General features: G+C 41.8%; 1 protein-coding gene across 1 annotated transcript in view; it reads right to left on the bottom strand.

The window, feature by feature from the left end:
- The window catches only part of AGBL4 (AGBL carboxypeptidase 4), a 1,467,749-nt gene that overhangs the window by 551,063 nt on the left and 899,365 nt on the right, over positions 1–17,321 (bottom strand). The window contains exon 5 of the mRNA XM_044945032.2: positions 3,649–3,865. Coding sequence (XP_044800967.1) covers positions 3,649–3,865 — 217 coding nt within the window. The remainder of the gene's footprint in view (positions 1–3,648; positions 3,866–17,321) is intronic.

Genomic DNA, 17,321 nt, shown 5'->3' with positions numbered 1-17,321 from the left:
ATCATAGAATTGTACCCTTACAATGTGTTAATGTTACCTTATGTAAATTGTACCTCAACAAAAGTGTTAAAACATGAGAAAGTAAAGACTTTTCCTATGATGTGTTTAACTTAAATGTCAGATTGTGGATTTGGTGCATGCACAAAGCAATTTTTTTGGTGTGGTTAGAAAGGGCCACTGGTGAGTAACAAAATAAAATGCAATTTTGGATGATGTGTTGTTGCTTAGTCGCTAAGTTGTGTCCAACTCTTTGCGACCCCATGGACTGTGGCCCACTAGACTCCTCTGCCTATGAGATTTCCCAAGCAAGAATACTGGAGAGGGTTGTCATTTCCGTCTCCAGAGGATCTTTCTAACCCAGGATCGAATCTGTGCAACCTGCACTGGCGGATGGATTCTTTACCACTGAGCCACCAAGGAAGCCCTCTGAATGATATAATTAGTAGCAATAGAAGCCATGCCCATGGTGATTAATAGTTTCAGCACTAGAAATTCAAAATCTTGCTTCCTTCATGTGCTTTCTAAGAATTATCTGTTGACATGTTTAGCTTTCTACTTGTAATTATCCTCCCTCCAAATTCGAATAAGGATTAACTAATTATAGTGGTGGCTTCAGACATGAGCTGTATCAAACGCCCTAGTAACCAAGAACTGTCCTGCCTGCAAAGTACGCCAGAAAGCCTTGAAGTCTGGAATCTGCTTTGACACCCAATTCAGTGGGACTGAACCAAGCCACAGAGCTTCCCTAATCTGGTTTAGCCAGCAGTGGCACACCCTGCACTTCCACTAACTTTACTTTCTTAAGATGTAGCTTTGGATAAACTACAATTACTTTCTCAAAATCTACTACGGGTTTCAGTAGGTACAATGTGAAAAGCAGCAGTGAGTCCATCGAAGTGTCAGGATATGGCATTAGAAGCCATGGGTTTAATATTGGCCTAGTCACAAACTAGTCATTTAGCATTAGCCAAGTAACTTATCTGATTAGTCTTAGACTATTTTTCCAAAACTGAGATAATCTTGCCTACCCCAAAACTGTTGTGAAAAACAAGTAAGATAGTGTACCTAAAGTGCCTGACCCAGTGTCTATGTATTGAATCTGAATAAAGGATATAGCCATAATTCCTTAATTTGACAATCAAATTTTTCCAGAACTTGGTCCCAATCTTCCTCTCTATCCTTATCTTCCATATTGATAGGACTACAAATTTTTAGCTAGAAAACAGTCACCCAGGATGAAGACTTGATTTCTCATCCATCCTTTAGTTAAGTGTGGATATGAGTTCTATTGAATGGGATAAACACAAAAGTGTCAAGAACTGCATCTTCTCCTTTCTCCCCGTACTTTCTTCATCATGCTTCCTGGATCATGGAAATGCTAGTAGAATTTCACATATGACAATGAGATTGAGAGGCACTTTCTAGGGATAGCGGCAGCAAGCTGAAAGAATTTGACTCCAGTAGTTTTCAGGAGCAGAGCCATACCATCAGCTCTGGATTTCCTGCATCTAGACTTGTATATGGAAGAGAAATAAACTTCTATCTTGTTTAAAGTGCTGTTATTTTAGATACACATTTTGTGTATTAGTTACTGAAAGCCTAACTTATCCTATTATTCCTCCTATCAGCTTTCTGATGCTCTTAGCTCTTCACATTGTCTCTAGACATATCTTCATTCATTCATTCAGTAGTTTACTCCATAGCCATTCAATATGCACCTCGATTCTGCCTGGCATAAATCTAAGAGGGTGCTGGAATGGTCATAGGAATGAAATGAACCAAATGAAGTGTTAGTCGCTCAGTCAGTGGCATCTGACTCTTTGCAACCCCATGGACCATAGCCCACCAGGCTCCTCTGTCCATGGGATTCTCCAGGCAAGAATACTGGAGTGGGTAGCCATTCTCTTCTCCAGGGGATCTTCCCAACTCAGGGATCGAACCTGGGTCTCCTGCACTGTAGGCAGATACTTTACCATTTGAGCCACCAGGGAAGCCTGAAACAAATATATCCTGCCCTTAAAAGTCACAAATATTGAATGAAACTCTCTTGCTCTTAATTTATACGATAAGTCATGTGTGAGGCAAACATTCATCTCAGATTTTCTCCAACAGTCCCATCTCAAATAATCTTACTATTTCCAGTAATACATTGTTGATCAGACCATATGTACCTAATATGTTCTATTTGGCTCTCTACAACCACTCTCTGCCTTTCTTCACCATTTTCTTTGTTCAGGAAGACTTGTCTGTATGGATTACTTCAGTGGTCTCTTGCCCTCTAATTTCCAATTGGGTTGGTCAATAGGAGCCCCTGGCAGAAGATCAGAGGGAAGTAAAGAAAGTGGGTTCTCTGTATTTATTTCTCTCAGCTCCCTCCCTGTGGGGTCATCTCAGGCTAACTTTGCTCTTCAGCTGAAGGTCACTGTTCCACTCAAGGTGGCCCACTGCATGACTCTCTACTGTTGGGTTCTGGTTACCATTCCCTCCCTTCAGTTCCTTTGCACTGTTACTAGCCCCAGGGAACTGCACTATACCCCATGGCTTCTGTGCGCAGTGCCCTCACCTTGTAAACAGCCCATTTATTAAGCTCCTCTCAGATTATCCTAATGTGAGGCTGCCATCTGTTTCCTGCTAGCGGGCTGACTGATGCACCATGTGTCCCGATTCTCAGTTCAAAAGACATAGGCACCAAATATTCATGGCACCCATCAGAAGCACCATTAGGAAGAGGGTCAGAGTAGAAGGAAGACATTCTTTATCAGCAGCTGAAGGAAGTACTGCTGACCACAGAGAACAAAGCTTGTGCATCTGGTATGAAGAACACTTTTATATCCTTATAGAACACTTTTAGGGTGGGCAGAGGAAAAAAAGAGAGGAAAAGAGAGTTGGAAGGTGTGGTAGGCAGAACAATGCACCCCCTTTCCCCAAATGCCCAAGTTCTAATCCTTGGAACCTGTGAACATGCTACCTTACATGACAAAAGGGACTTTATAGCTGCGATTTAATTAAAGATCTTGCTGATACCTTGATTTTAGCTCAGAGAGGCCAACTTCAGGCTTTTCCTGAACTGTAAGATAATACATTTATGTTGTTTTAAGCCACCAACCCATGCAAATTGTTATGTCAGCAATAGGAAACTAGTATAGAATGTAGACTGAAATCTCCAGACCCAGAGAACTAAACCTGGGAAGGGAGAAGGGCTGGGGACCTAATAAGTGACAGAGATGAACACACTATGGACAGCAAAACCATACTGCACGCCACCTGCTAATCTGTATTGTAGGCAAATTAAATTCACTAAAAAGCAAATTTACTCTTCATCTCATAAGCTTAGACTCATAAATGCTTTCACACCTTTTGCAATAGCTAGTAGAAACCTTTTTTTCCCTCGGAGTTTTGGGGATTCTCCAGAACTTTTGTATTTTGTTAGAGAGATTTATCAGCTTCATTCAGAAGGACATGCATCTGCTTTATCCTATTCTATGACTTCCTGGTAGTCAAAGTATCAAAATATTACACACAAAAAACTATGATTTTTAAAAGTTCCAGAGCATATAGTCTACAAAGCACCAGTATCTATTATTTGCATCCTATAAAAACCGTTGCTAAGCTCCTCCCCCAGACTGCATGTTTCCCAGTGGGCCTTACCACGCTCTGACCCAGCTGCTCCCGGAAGAAGTAATCCATGTTTCTGTTTTGCAGGCTGTCAAGGTAATGCTGAAAGCGAGTGTACGTGTAAGGGTAGCAGTAAGCAAATTGGTAGATATCTTCTTCTCGGTCAAAACAAAATGCAAAGGACATCACGTAATTCTTCCTATGGTCTGGGCAGCGGTAGTAGTAGACATTTTTGGGCGGCAGCCTTTGCCTGAAAGATACAAAGAAATTTGGACATATCAGACAGTCATTCAAGCTTCAAGCTGTAATCAATGGGAATAAATGCCCAAGAGTAAAATTGTAACATCAAGAATCCTAGGTGGTGGCTTAAAATAACAGTGTATACCAACCTTTGGTCAAAAAGAATCTGGGGGGCTTCCCTGGTGGCTCAATGGTAAAGAATTCACCTGCCAATGCAGGAGACATGGGTTTGATTTCTGGTCCAGGAAGATCCCACATGCCACGGAGCAGCTAAGCCCATGCACCACAAGTACTGACCCTGTGCTCTAGAGCCCAGAGCCGCAACTACTGAAACCCACAAGTCTAGAGCTTGTGCTCCACAACAAGAGAAGCCACAGCAATGAGAAGCTGCACCCCGCAACTAGAGAGTAGCCCCCACTCACCGCAACTGAGAAAAGCTTGTGCAGCAACAAAGACCCAGCACAGCCAAACGTGATTCATTAATTATTTTTAAAAAGACTAGAACCTGGCAGTATTTGGTTCAAATTCCATCCCTACCCTTTATCAACTGTATAGACAATTCAAAGTCAAAAGCAAGTAAGTTTTATTCATCATTTATTCCTATTTTGAGCACCTGTTAAACACCCAGACATTGTGCTAGATTATTGGTGTAAACAAGATAGGACAGATATTTGTCCTCATGGAGTATATATCCTGGTGGGGAAGCAGTCAACAAAATAATTTAAATAAATATATAATATAGTTACAGACTCTAAAAGTGCATGGAGGGGAAATAGTGTGACGTTATAGTCACACAAATAGGAAAGGCCTACTTGCCCAGGGAAGTCAGGTTTTGGTGATATAACACTAATTCGGGCCTTTTAAAATAAGTTAATACACACTGTGAATATTCGAGGGAGAAGAAAAGAATACTCAACATTTCTTTAAATTATTACTATTGTTTATTATTTTTCTACAGAGCATTCCATGAGACTAATTTTACAAAGAAGCATTTTGGGAAATACCGCTTTAAAATGCACTGTGTAAGCAATTCTGCTAAGTTAACATGTTCATTCTCCAATAAGCAACACTAAAACACATACATGAGAAAAGGCAAAATGTTCCAGTCATAATTCCCATAACATCTTTACATTCACCCACTTCACAGGCTCACTGCACTCCCTCATCTGTATGGTATACAAATGATCGAATGATTCGCTATTTCCCACAGAGACTGTCTCTTATTTGTGTCTCTTAAAATCCTATTAATCCTACAAAACCCATATCAAACTGTGCCTTTTCCATGACTGTCCACTGATAATTCAAGGTCTCCTTGTTGTTCAGTCGCTAAGTGGTGTCTTATTCTTTGTGACTCCTTGGACTATAGCATACCAGGCTTTGCTGCTGCTGCTGCTGCTAAGTTGCTTCAGTCGTGTCCGACTCTGTGCAACCCCATAGACGGAAGCCCACCAGGCTCCCCTGTCCCTGGGATTCTCCAGGCAAGGACACTGGAGTGGGTTGCCATTTCCTTCTCCAATGCATGAAAGTGAAAAGTGAAAGGGAAGTCTCTCAGTCGTGTCCGACTCTTAGCGACCCCATGGACTGCAGCCTACCAGGCTCTGCTGTCCATGGGATTTTCCAGGCAAGAGTACTGGAGTGGGGTGCCATTGCCTTATCCTTCAATACCTCCTGGAGTTTGCTCAAACTCATGTCTGTCGAGTTGATGATGCCTTGCAACCTTCTCATCCTCTGTCGCCCCCTTCTCCTCCTGCCCTCAATCTTTTCCAGCATCATAGTTTTTTCCAAAGAGCTCCAAAGCATTCTAACATGCTAGCACTTTGTTATAGAACCTTGTTTCTACCTTGTGTCTCTCTGAGGCTGCCTCAGTGGTCAGTAAGGGAGGTCAGGCTATGGACTTTCTGTGGAAGAGCAAACACTACCTGGCACTGATGCTGTCCATATTTTGGCTTATGCTGCTTGCCTCTATCCAGGCTGTTATGAATCCCACACAAACATTAAACGGAAAGCATGAAATGGGAACATTAAAAGATTACTGTTAATTAAAGAAAAAACTCAGACATCTCAAGTTAATGAATTTAGCATTTTTCTATGTATAGAAAGACAAGAGTTCGGACTTATTGAAACAGTTCCTTTGATATACACTTTAACTACCTAAGGCCAATATCCTGTGTTTGCTTGCATCCTGAATCCCTAAGGGTGCACAGTTGGGGGTGACTGCACCGCTTGATGGCTTGGTGTCTGAACATCCTTGTTTACAGGTTTCATCCACACTAAGTTGTTATTTCACTTAGAAGATGTGGTCATGGAGGGTCATAGAAGTTAAGGAGCTACTTACCTATGCTCTCAAGCTAGTAAATCACAAAGCTGGGATTCAAATCTTTTTATTTCTGATTCTAAGTAAGTACCTCTAACAATCAATTGCAGGTACTGTAACACTCAAGTGTACTTTGCTGCACTCAGTAAGCCAGCAGCAAATTTGGAAAACTCAGCAGTGGCCACAGGACTGCAAAAAGTCAGTTTTCATTCCAATCCCAAAGAAAGGCAATGCCAAAGAATGTTCAAGCTACTGCATAATTGCACTCATCTCACACACTAGTAAAGTATTCTCCAAGTGAGGCTTCAACAGTATGTGAACTGAAAAATTCCAGATGTTCAAGCTGGATTCAGAAAAGGCAGAGGAACTAGAGATTATATTGCCAACACCCATTGAATCACAGAAAAAGCAAGAGAATTCCAGAAAAACATCTACTTCTGCTTCATTGACTACATTAAAGCCTTTGACTGTGTGGATCACAACAAATTGGAAAATTCTTCAAGAGATTGAAATAAAATCTAACCTGCCTCCTGAGAAATCTGTGTGCAGGCCAAGAAGCAATAGTTAAAACCAGACATAGAATGACGAATTGGTTCCAAACTGGGAAAGGAGTACATCAAAGCTGTATACTGTCACCTTGCTTATCTGCAGAGTATACCATGAGAAATGCTGGACTGGATGAAGCACAAGCTGGAATCAAGATTGCCAGGAGAAATATCAATAACCTCAGATATGCAGATGACACTACCCTTATGGTAGAAAGAGAAGAGGAACTAAAGAGTCTCTTGATGAAGGTGAAAGTGGAGAGTGAAAAAGCTGGCTTAAAACTCAAAATTGAAGATCATGGCATCAGGTTCCATCACTTCATGGCAAATAGATGGGGAAACAATGGAAACAGTGACAGACTTTATTTTCTTGGGCTTCAAAATCACTGAAGATGTTGACTACAGCCATGAAATTAAAAGGCATTTGCTCCTTGGAAGAAAATCTATGACCAACCTAGACAGCATATTAAAAAGCAGAGACATTACTTTGCCAGCAAAGGTCTGTATAGTCAAAACTATGGTTTTTCCAGTAGTCATGTATGGATGTGAGAGTTGGACTATAAAGAAAGCTGAGGACCGAAGAATTGATGTTTTTGAACTGTGGTGTTGGAGAAGACTCTTGAGAGTCCCTGGGACTGCAAGGAGATCCAACCAGTCAATCCTAAAGGAAATCAGTCCTGAATGTTCATTGGAAGGACTGATGCTGAAGGTGAAGCTTTAATACTTTGGCCACCTGATGTGAAGAACTGAGTCATTGGAAAAGATGCTGATGCTGGGAAAGATTGAAGGCAGGAGGAGAAGGGGACAGCAGAGGATGAGATGGTTGGATGGCATCACTGGCTCGATGGACATGAGTTTGAGCAAGTTTCAGGAGTTGGTGATGGGCAGGGAAGCCTGGCATGCTGAAGTCCTTGGGGCTGCAAATAGTCAGATATGACTGAGCAACTGAACTGAACTGAGCTGGTCCTGTAACACTTCTCCAGGTTCCCTCTTGATAAATTATGGGTTTCTGGCATTCTAGATATGAGTATGCACTAAAACAAGTGAAAGGCTGGGACTGCAAGGAATTCACTGTGGCTGAAGCACAAAGAATAGGAAGGGAGATCATGAGAAATGTGTCTGAGGAGGAAGACAGAAGTCAGATTAGAAATGGATGACAGTCATCCCTCCATATCTGTGGGGTCTGCATCTGAAGATACAAAGGGATGACTTCATATGAAGGGACAGGTTAAACATTATCCTGAAGTTACAGGGTACCTTTAAGTCAGTGAAAGAATTAAAGTTCCATGTTTATGCCAGTCTAAGGGATAGGTGAGAGAAGGTCACCTATCAGTCAGATGAAGGACAGGGAGTAGCTGTGCAAGTATAGAAAATATGATAAGTTTGACTATTAGATAAACATGGCTGATATGACAGGCTGTGGAGTCAAAGATGGGTAGGATTCCAAAAGTGATGAGGAGGACAAGATGTAGAGAGAACAGTTTAAGCAATAAAGGAACAGGGTTTCTCACATAGAAGCCCGTGGTAGTATCAAAGGCTGTCTAGAGGTGTGCTTGCTGCTGCTGCTAGGTCATGTCAGTCGTGTCTGACTCTGTGAGACCCCACAGATGGCAGCCCAACAGGCTCCCCTGTCCCTGGGATTCTCCAGGCAAGAACACTGGAGTGGGTTGCCATTTCCTTCTCCAGGGCCACCAATAGAGGCCGTGCTGTTCCTACCCCTAAAACTAGGAAGAATAAACATTTCAGTAACAACAATGGCTGGATAGCATCACTGAGTCAGTGGAAGTGAATTTGTGCAAACTTCAGGAGATACTGTAGGACAGAGGAGCCTGGAGTGCTGCAGTCCATGGGGTAGCAAAGAGTTGGACATGACTTAGTGACTAAACAATCTTCCTGTGACACAAATAAAGCCTTAAGGCAAACCCATGAGGCACTCTTTCTTTCTAACCTGATTTTTACCCTAAACACTACTATATTAAATTTTTGGACTTTAGTGATGAAATAGAGATGGAATGGCCTGGAAGGAAAATGGGGAGTGAGAAGTCCCCTCCTGATCTTTCTGTGTATGGAATGTAGGAGAACAAGTAGTACTTGGGAAGCCAAAGAGGGAAGTAATGGCCCCCAGGATAGTCAGGTCTTAGTTCTTTGTTTTATTCAGCAAATATTTGTTAAGTATCATGTACCAAAGACAAGAGGTAAAGGAAGCAGTGGATTAAAAGACCAGGGATCCAAGGGAGACTATTAACCTGGAAGCTGAGTTTCATAGAAAAAAGTAACAAGTAGAATGTTTTGGATAGAAGAAGGATCAGTGGAAAACCAAGATTAGAGTTAGAACAGACCAGTGTAGGGATAAGGGTATAAGAAGAAGAGGTGATGATCTACATTCGTGATGTGACTGAATATGCAGAAATGTGAGGATGGTGGAGTAAGTGAGTTCCAGGGTTCCAGATTTGTATTCAGGGAGAATACCAGTGAACATGGCTTTGAGGTCTCCAGACAATGGTCTGTGACACCCACTTCAGACCCTGACTCAGAGGTCTGAAACTGAGGGCACTGGAGCACAATCACTTCATACACAAGTGATTCCTACAGTCACAAGCCCTTCAGCTTATAATGCTGATGTTTGCACGTTTTTATTTACTAGTATATCTAATCAAGTTCCATACTTTAAATCAATCACCTCAGTTTTTTTCCTCTTCTAGCCAAGTTTAGCAACTTGACTCTGAGAGTCTGCTGTCTCCACCACGTTTGATCATGTGCTATCAGGAGAATTCATCTAATGTCTGCAGCTGCCCCAGCTCCTCTCCTGAGTATGTCAGAAGCCTAAACTGATTTGCAGATAAAGTGAAGGTAATGGACCCTGGGGTGATTATTCAAGACAGCTAAGATGCTGCTCAGGGATTAGATGTTCCAGACTCTGCTAAGGATACCAACAAAAATCTGTTTGAGCAGGATTCAGCAGGCCAAATTCATGAGGACGCAAAGTAACACAAAGAATAAAGGAAAAGAGGAATAGGATTATGTAGGAGAAATGTGTCTTATTTGGAATGCACTTCTGGTTTTTCTCTTCTTTTGCTCATTGCATTTTCACTGTGTCTCAGGCATGGTGTTAAATTTTTTATTTGAATTATCGTTGAATCCTCTCAAGACCCTAAGAACTAGGGGCTATTAACATTCCCTTTACACGGATAAGAAAATCCAAAGCTCAGAGAGGTTAAAAAAAAAAAAAAAATTCCTGAGGTTGCAACAGGAATTGTTGGTAAGCAACAAAGCCTGTGTTAGACACAGGCTAGTGTGACTCCATGGAGAACGCAATGGCACCCCACTCCAGTACTCTTGCCTGGAAAACCCCACGGACAGAGGAGCCTGGTAGGCTGCAGTCCATGGGGTCGCTGGGAGTCAGACATGACTGAGCGATTTCACTTTCACTTTTCACTTTCATGCATTGGAGAAGGAAATGGCAACCCACTCCAGTGTTCTTGCCTGGAGAATCCCAGGGACGGGGGAGCCTGGTGGGCTGCAGTCTATGGGGTCGCACAGAGTCGGACATGACTGAAGCGACTTAGCAGCAGCAGCAGCAGTGTGACTCCAAAGTCTGTGCTCATTGTCTCTATGGTAACTTGCCACCAACTCATAGCCTTATCTTCTGCTTCCAGAAAAACCCTATCTACAGTACTCTCACCAATACTCTTGCAAAAAACTCTTCAAATAACTTCCTATCCTCAAAAGGCTCCTCAAGATTTCCCTATTAGTCCAGTATCATCAACCATTTCTCCCTCCTTTAACCCTATGTTTTATTCATACTGAGCTACTCACAACTCCCTAACATAATTTTGTGCCATACTTCCAATACCTCTGCATCTTTGTGTTTGATATTTCCTGCACTCGGACTGCTTCCCCTGCCAGATATCCTACGTACTTCGTAAACTCATACTCATAGATGTGGCATGTGGTAGACTGTCATAAAGCTTTAAATATTTTTTAAATGAACTAATTAATGAACAAAAGAATGTATACATAATGCCTATCATTTAACATATCTCCTCTCTGAAGTGCTCTCTGATTATTCATTCCTTATTCATTTTTTTTTGTACTTTGACATATGATAGTAATATTAAAATAGTTTTGTCACCCAATTTGTCCCTTAACAAAAAGCAACAAAAGTAAATGGAGATTTCTTCAAAGACAAGGTAGGCTTCTTGAAGACAGGAATGGTTTCACCCTTTTCCTCTCTTTTTCACTAGAAATGGTACAGGGAAGTTTCAAATATTACTTGCTTATTTTCAAAAGCACTGGCAAAAGGGAAAGAAGATTCATCTCCACAGATAAAAAGTAAGCATCATAGGGAGGTAGATTTTAGCTCAATATAGAGACTCTTGAACAGTCCCCTGAAAGGAAAGTAGAAAGGTCTATGTTACAGGAGAGTACAAGCATGGGAAACCTTAAAGGATCTCACAAAAAAGCTCCTCTACTTGATATTAAGTTAGACAAGGCAGATTTCTGACTCCACTTAACACAGAGAATCTGAGATATCAGTGGAAGCAATATAACAATAATTAACATTGAACATGTGCTAGGCCACTCTGGGAACATCAACATATATTAATTCCTTTAATCTTCACAACAGTCCTTTGAAGTTATTCCTATTATCACAGATTAAATGATAAAAATTAAGGTAGGGTCAAGAATACTTCATAAGAGAAAGAGATTGTCAATGACCCCTTGCTGTTGTTGTTCAGTGACTAACTCATGTCTGATTCTTTGTGACACTATGGACTGCAGAACGCTGAGCTTCTCTGACCTCCACTATCTCCTGGGGTTTGCTCAAATTCATGTCCACTGAGTTGTGATAGGTGATGCTATCCAATCATCTCATCCTCAGCAGCCCCCTTCTCCTTTAACTTTCAATCTTTCCCAGCATCAGGATCTTTTCCAATGAGTCAGCTCTTTGCATCAGGTTGCCAAAGTATTGGCGCTTCAGCTTCAGCATCAGTTCTTCCAATGAATATTCAGGGTTGATTTCCTTTAGGATTGACTGGTTTGATCTCCTTGCAGTCCAAGGGACCCTCAAGAGTCTTCTCTAGCACCACAAGTCAAAAGCATCAGTTCTTCGGTGCTCACCCTTTTTTATGGTCCAACTCTCACATCTATATATGACTATTGGAAAAAAGCATGAGTCCATAGAAGAATCCAGAAAAAGTCTAACACCTGATATTGCCAGAGAGGCAGGTTGACCCCAAGTCCTGCGGTGTGTGCTCTCAGGACTCACACACTAAAGGATGATCCAGTTCTGGAAACAAGTCATCATCCTGGGCCCATCCCAGTGATTAAAGAGGCCCTCCACATATGAGAGGGAGGCTATAACTAATATCCTCAGATTCAGTTGTGCATTCTCATGTGGATGAGTGAGCTCACACACACAAGCACACACATGCATGTATATGCTGAACACATTCACAGTCATACTGTGTATACTTCTCTTCTATAGCCTCTATTTCATTATAGCGACTTGAATATATGCCCTTTTCCACCATAGGATAGAGTTCTCACTGAAGGCAGGAATGATACATTCACCTGATTCTGGAGGACCTATGCAAAACCTTGAATAGAGGAGATGCTTCAAAACGCTCATGAATTGGATAAATGAGTGAACTTTAAACATATTAGACTAAATAATCTCAGCCACACCAAGGTATGTGTATTGTGCTCTTTCCATGTGAAGCTGTGAGTCATTCCTTGAGTACATTCCGTTTCAGAAACCTCCATGCCGTTTTAAATACTATTCTGTCAGTCTATAATTGTCTTTCTCACACTTTTCTATATATTTCATCCCTGTGAAGAGAAGTAAGGCCCAGGTCAAATGACATTTCCTCTTAGAAGTCTTTGTCAACAACTCCAGTAATAACTAATTGCTCTAAATACTAACTACAGAAATTCCTGTGCTTCTGATTCACTTCAAAATCCATAGCACTTAACACAATATTTGACCCTGAAGAGGAGCTCAAAACATGTTTCTTGAATGAATGAGTGGATTTATGATTCACTAAATGGATGAATGAATGAATGATTCCTTCATATTTACCATTCTCTTTGCCTTCTTGCCAAACCATTAGACAAATTACCAATGCATTGTTCTGAAGCTCACCAGAGCACAGAGGAAGAGGAGAAATCCCAGAACCTGAAGGTTTCTTATGGCTCATTCCCCACTCCTCCTCACAACCCCTGAAAGACTTTTTTTCCCCCATGGAAAAAACCCTCTTGTTTATTTGATTAAACAAAAATAAAATAAGCTGCATAGGAACAATTTTAAAGTCCAAGGAGACACCAACTTTGTTTTAAGGCTGCAGTAGCTGATACATCATCTCCTTGCTACCTTGTCCAGCCTCCTCTGTGGACAACAGTGATACATTCAGAAGCCTGTTAGCTAACACAGGAGTTTTTGAAAACCCCTGAAAGACTTTTTGATAGCAGCCATTCTGACTGGCGTGAGATGTTACTTCACTGTGGTTTTGATTTGCATTTCTCTGATAATGAGTGATGTTGAGCATCTTTTCATGTGTTTGTTAGCCATCTGTATGACTTCTTTGGAGTAATGTCTGTTTAGTTCTTTGGCCCATTTTTTGATTGGGTCGTTTATTTTTCTGGAATTGAGCTGCAGAAGCTGCTTGTATATTTTTGAGGTTAATTCTTTGTCAGTTGCTTCATTTGTTATTATTTTCTCCCATTCTGAAGGCTGTCTTTTCACCTTGCTTATAGTTTCTTTCATTGTGCAAAAGCTTTTAAGTTAAATTAGGTCCCATTTGTTTATTTTTGCTTTTATTTCCATTACTCTGGGAGGTGGGTCATAGAGGATTCTGCTGTAATTTATGTCAGAGAGTGTTTTGCCTATGTTTTCCTCTAGGAGTTTTATGGTTTCTGGTCAAAACCACTACAATATTGTAAAGGAATTAGCCTCCAATTAAAACAAATAAATTAATTAAAAAAAAAAAAAACCCTGAAAGACAGTAGCCCTAACTTTCCTTCTGATTGAGCAGCAAATATGGATATAGTTATATGGATTCCAACCCCAGGGTCTTCTTTGATAGCAGACAGAAACTTTTTCTTTAAATTAGCAGAAAGGGAAATAATAAAGAATCAGTCCCTTTGGGCTGTATATCCTAAAGGAGGTAAACAAAATAAAATCATTCAGATGCCACCAAAGGAAATAACATACAACAAGTACCTCCTATATGCCAATAGTGTGCTACCTGTTTGATGTACAGTATTGCCTAACTAACAAACATATATTCTTTCCACCACACCAAGGCTGTGAAATTCATCCAACAATTGCAGTTACAAGAAAGTCTCTTGGTTCCCCTTCTTCATCTACCCCAGAAGCAGGAAGCAAACTAGCATACAGTTTCCCAGGCACATTTGAAATTAAAGAAAAATTTCATGTTTCCCTGGTGGCTCAGATGGTAAAGAATCTGCCTGCAGTGCAGGAGACTTGGGTTTGATCCCTGGGTTGGGAAAATCCCCTGGAGAAGAGAATGGCTACCAACTCCAGTATTCTGGTCTAAATAATTCTATGGGCAGAGGAACCTGGCAGGCAAGTCCATAGGGTCGCAAAGAGTCGGACATGACTAAGTGACTTTCACTTCATTCCCTTCATGAGGGCAGCTGAATCTCTGGTTTGTCATCCATGAAAACACATGGCCTTTAGTCTTCGTTTGGCTGGAACAACCCAGACCACCACCTGGCTTGAGCAAGTTGGCCCCTCCTTTCCTCAGGCATCTGGCACAGCCAGGCACCAGCACGGCTGCCCACATTATAAATACACTCTTCCCAGCTCCTAATTCCAATCCTACCTTCTCCCAAATAATTATAATAGTGCTCTTGTCACCAGCTTATCTATTCTTATCTTTCTCTGCACTTTGTCACAGCTAATCTCTTGATGAGTCACAGGGAGGGGGAGAAAGAGAGAATGAGGGATCACTCAGATACAGACAACACATTTATACAGCCTGTGTCTAATCAGATTCCTGTCTTATCAGGGGTTGATGGGCACTAGTGGTGGGAGGAGAGAGACAGAGCTACATATTGCCATCTGAGTTTTCGATAACAGGAAGACACTGCTAGATTCTTGAATTAACCTTTTTGTCCTACACACTCTATTGTTTATTTTTCAGAGTTTATTTTGTGTAGGATTTTTTTTTTTCGGACTGTGCCTTCTGCAGAAGGACACCCACACACTGTGACAGCAGCTGCTTCTATTAATTCCAAGCCATTAAAAAAATTAAAATTAAACCCAATTACTTTGGTTGGTTTAGAGCTGGGGAATAGCTGAGACTGATTATTCCCCCTGGTCATGGACAGCAACAATATTCCTACCTACATGTGGCTGCTGGCAGAATGCGAATATAGTCAGATGCTCCAAGGACAGGCTCCTCATGCAGAGAGAGGCTCTAGGACTCTAATCCAGAGTCCTGAGAGGACACAAGAAGAGGACACTGGACAAAAAACTAGAAGTTGGGTGCTAGTCTAAGCTGTAGTAGGCTTCCAAGGTGGCTCAGTGGTAAAGAATCTGCTGCCAATGCAGGAGACAGGGATTCAATCCCTGGGTCAGGAAGATTGCCCTGGAGAAGGAAATGACAATCCACTCCAGTATTCTTGCCTGGGAAATCCCATGGACAGAGCAGTGTGGCTGGTTACAGTTCCTGGGGTCACAAAAGAGTTGGATGTGATGAAACCACCACAACAACTAAGTGGTAATCCTTGGGAAGGACTCTACCCTACCTGGCACCTCTGTGTGAAACATGGTTACTAAAATGTGCCCTGTGGCTCAGAAGGTAAAGAATCTGCCTGAAATGTGGGAGACCTGAGTTTGAACCCTGGGTTGGGAAGATACCCTGGAGAAGGAAATGGCAACCCACTCCAGTGTACTTGCTTGGAGAATTCCATGGACAGAGGAGCCTGGCAGGCTACAGTTCATGGGGTCAGACACAACTGAGTGACTAACACACACACACACACACACACACACACACACACACACACATATCCCTCTTAGGGTTTTTGTGACTCAGGTGAAAAGTCTATGTTTTCAAAATTATACTTTGCTGGTATATAAGATGCTACTCCAGTGTTCTTGCCTGCAGAATCCCAGGGACGGGGGAGCCTGGTGGGCTGCCATCTATGGGGTCGCACAGAATCGGACACGACTGAAGTGACTTAGCAGCAGCAGCAGCAGCAGCAAGATGCTATATGAGGAAGTATCAGAATGCTCGGAGAAGGTAATGGCACCCCACTCCAGTACTCTTGCCTGGAAAATCCCATGGACGGAGGAGCCTGGTAGGCTGCAGTCCATGGGGTCGCTAAGAGTCGGACACGACTAAGCGACTTCACTTTCACTTTCCACTTTCATGCATTGGAGAAGGAAATGGCAACCCACTCCAGTGTTCTTGCCTGGAGAATCCCAGGGACGGGGGAGCCTGGTAGGGTACCGTCTATGGGGTCACACAGAATCGGACACGACTGAAGTGACTTAGCATAGCATCAGAATGCTGGGTGCTTTCTAGCTGTAGCTACAAAAGTTGAGGTTTGCCCTGAAGTTTTGTATCCAAGTTACTTTGTTGCTCCATCATAGATGGAATAATAATAAGGTTTCTGGGTGGGTGTGAAGTCATTAGACTGGAATCTCCTTATAGTCCCACTGCACAGAACCTATTTTAACAATGTTACTCAATAAATATTTTGAATGAGGGGATGAATAGGTCAGTCAGAGCTGAGTTAATTTCTGCTCAATTTTGGCTTTGATGCCTTTCAGAAATGTAGTCATTGTACAGTAGATATGATGTAGGCCTGGGCTCTAATTTACTTCCATTACGTGTCAATCTTGCAGCCCTTGGCCTGAGTTTCCACATCTATAAAATGAAAACGATATCTAGCTCCCACTTTTGTTTTGAAGATTAGAGGTGAGATTGTTACCTGATACATAACAGGTGCTCACAGTGGTCACTGTGATTATCACCATGGTCACTGTGATTATCACCATGCTCTGTATGATGGATAGTTGGCATCACACTATCTCTTGATTCAGAATAATGAGTTCCAAATTCATACTAAGTGTGCTTAGGGTATGAAATGGGCACAGCAGGTAGGACAAGGGACAAGAGAAAAGGTGACAAGGGATGAGGGACCATTTAAACATGCAGGAAAGAAAACCAGTGGTAATCTGTTCCTGATCCTCCCTACAACCAATGTAACCAACACGTCCTTTTCAAGGAAATGTGCTCTGTAATAAAACTAAGTATGCCTGTCAAGATACAGGAAGGCCTTCAAGTCTCAGATGGTTGTGGGAGAGGTATTCAAAGGTGTTTCCACTACTGGTAGCTGACTGTGCCCGTCAGTCAAACTGTGGCCCATGCAGCAACCTGCCAGATGCATGGAGCCTTGAGGTCACTAGTTGGTTGGATTGAGTGGAAATTTGGAAAATTATAGGTTAGGCAAATGTAAAATACATCTGGGAAATAGAGACTGAGAAGTCTTGCTTATAGATAATAGTCTGCTCACAGCATATTTATCATATGTTACAAATCTAAAAAAAATTTTTTTTGGTTACTCAAACA

Source organism: Bubalus bubalis, chromosome 6 (genome assembly GCF_019923935.1).
Source record: "Bubalus bubalis isolate 160015118507 breed Murrah chromosome 6, NDDB_SH_1, whole genome shotgun sequence".
Lineage (NCBI taxonomy): Eukaryota > Metazoa > Chordata > Mammalia > Artiodactyla > Bovidae > Bubalus > Bubalus bubalis.
Note: the sequence above shows the minus strand (reverse complement) of the source record. Positions and strands in the feature narration are given on the sequence as shown.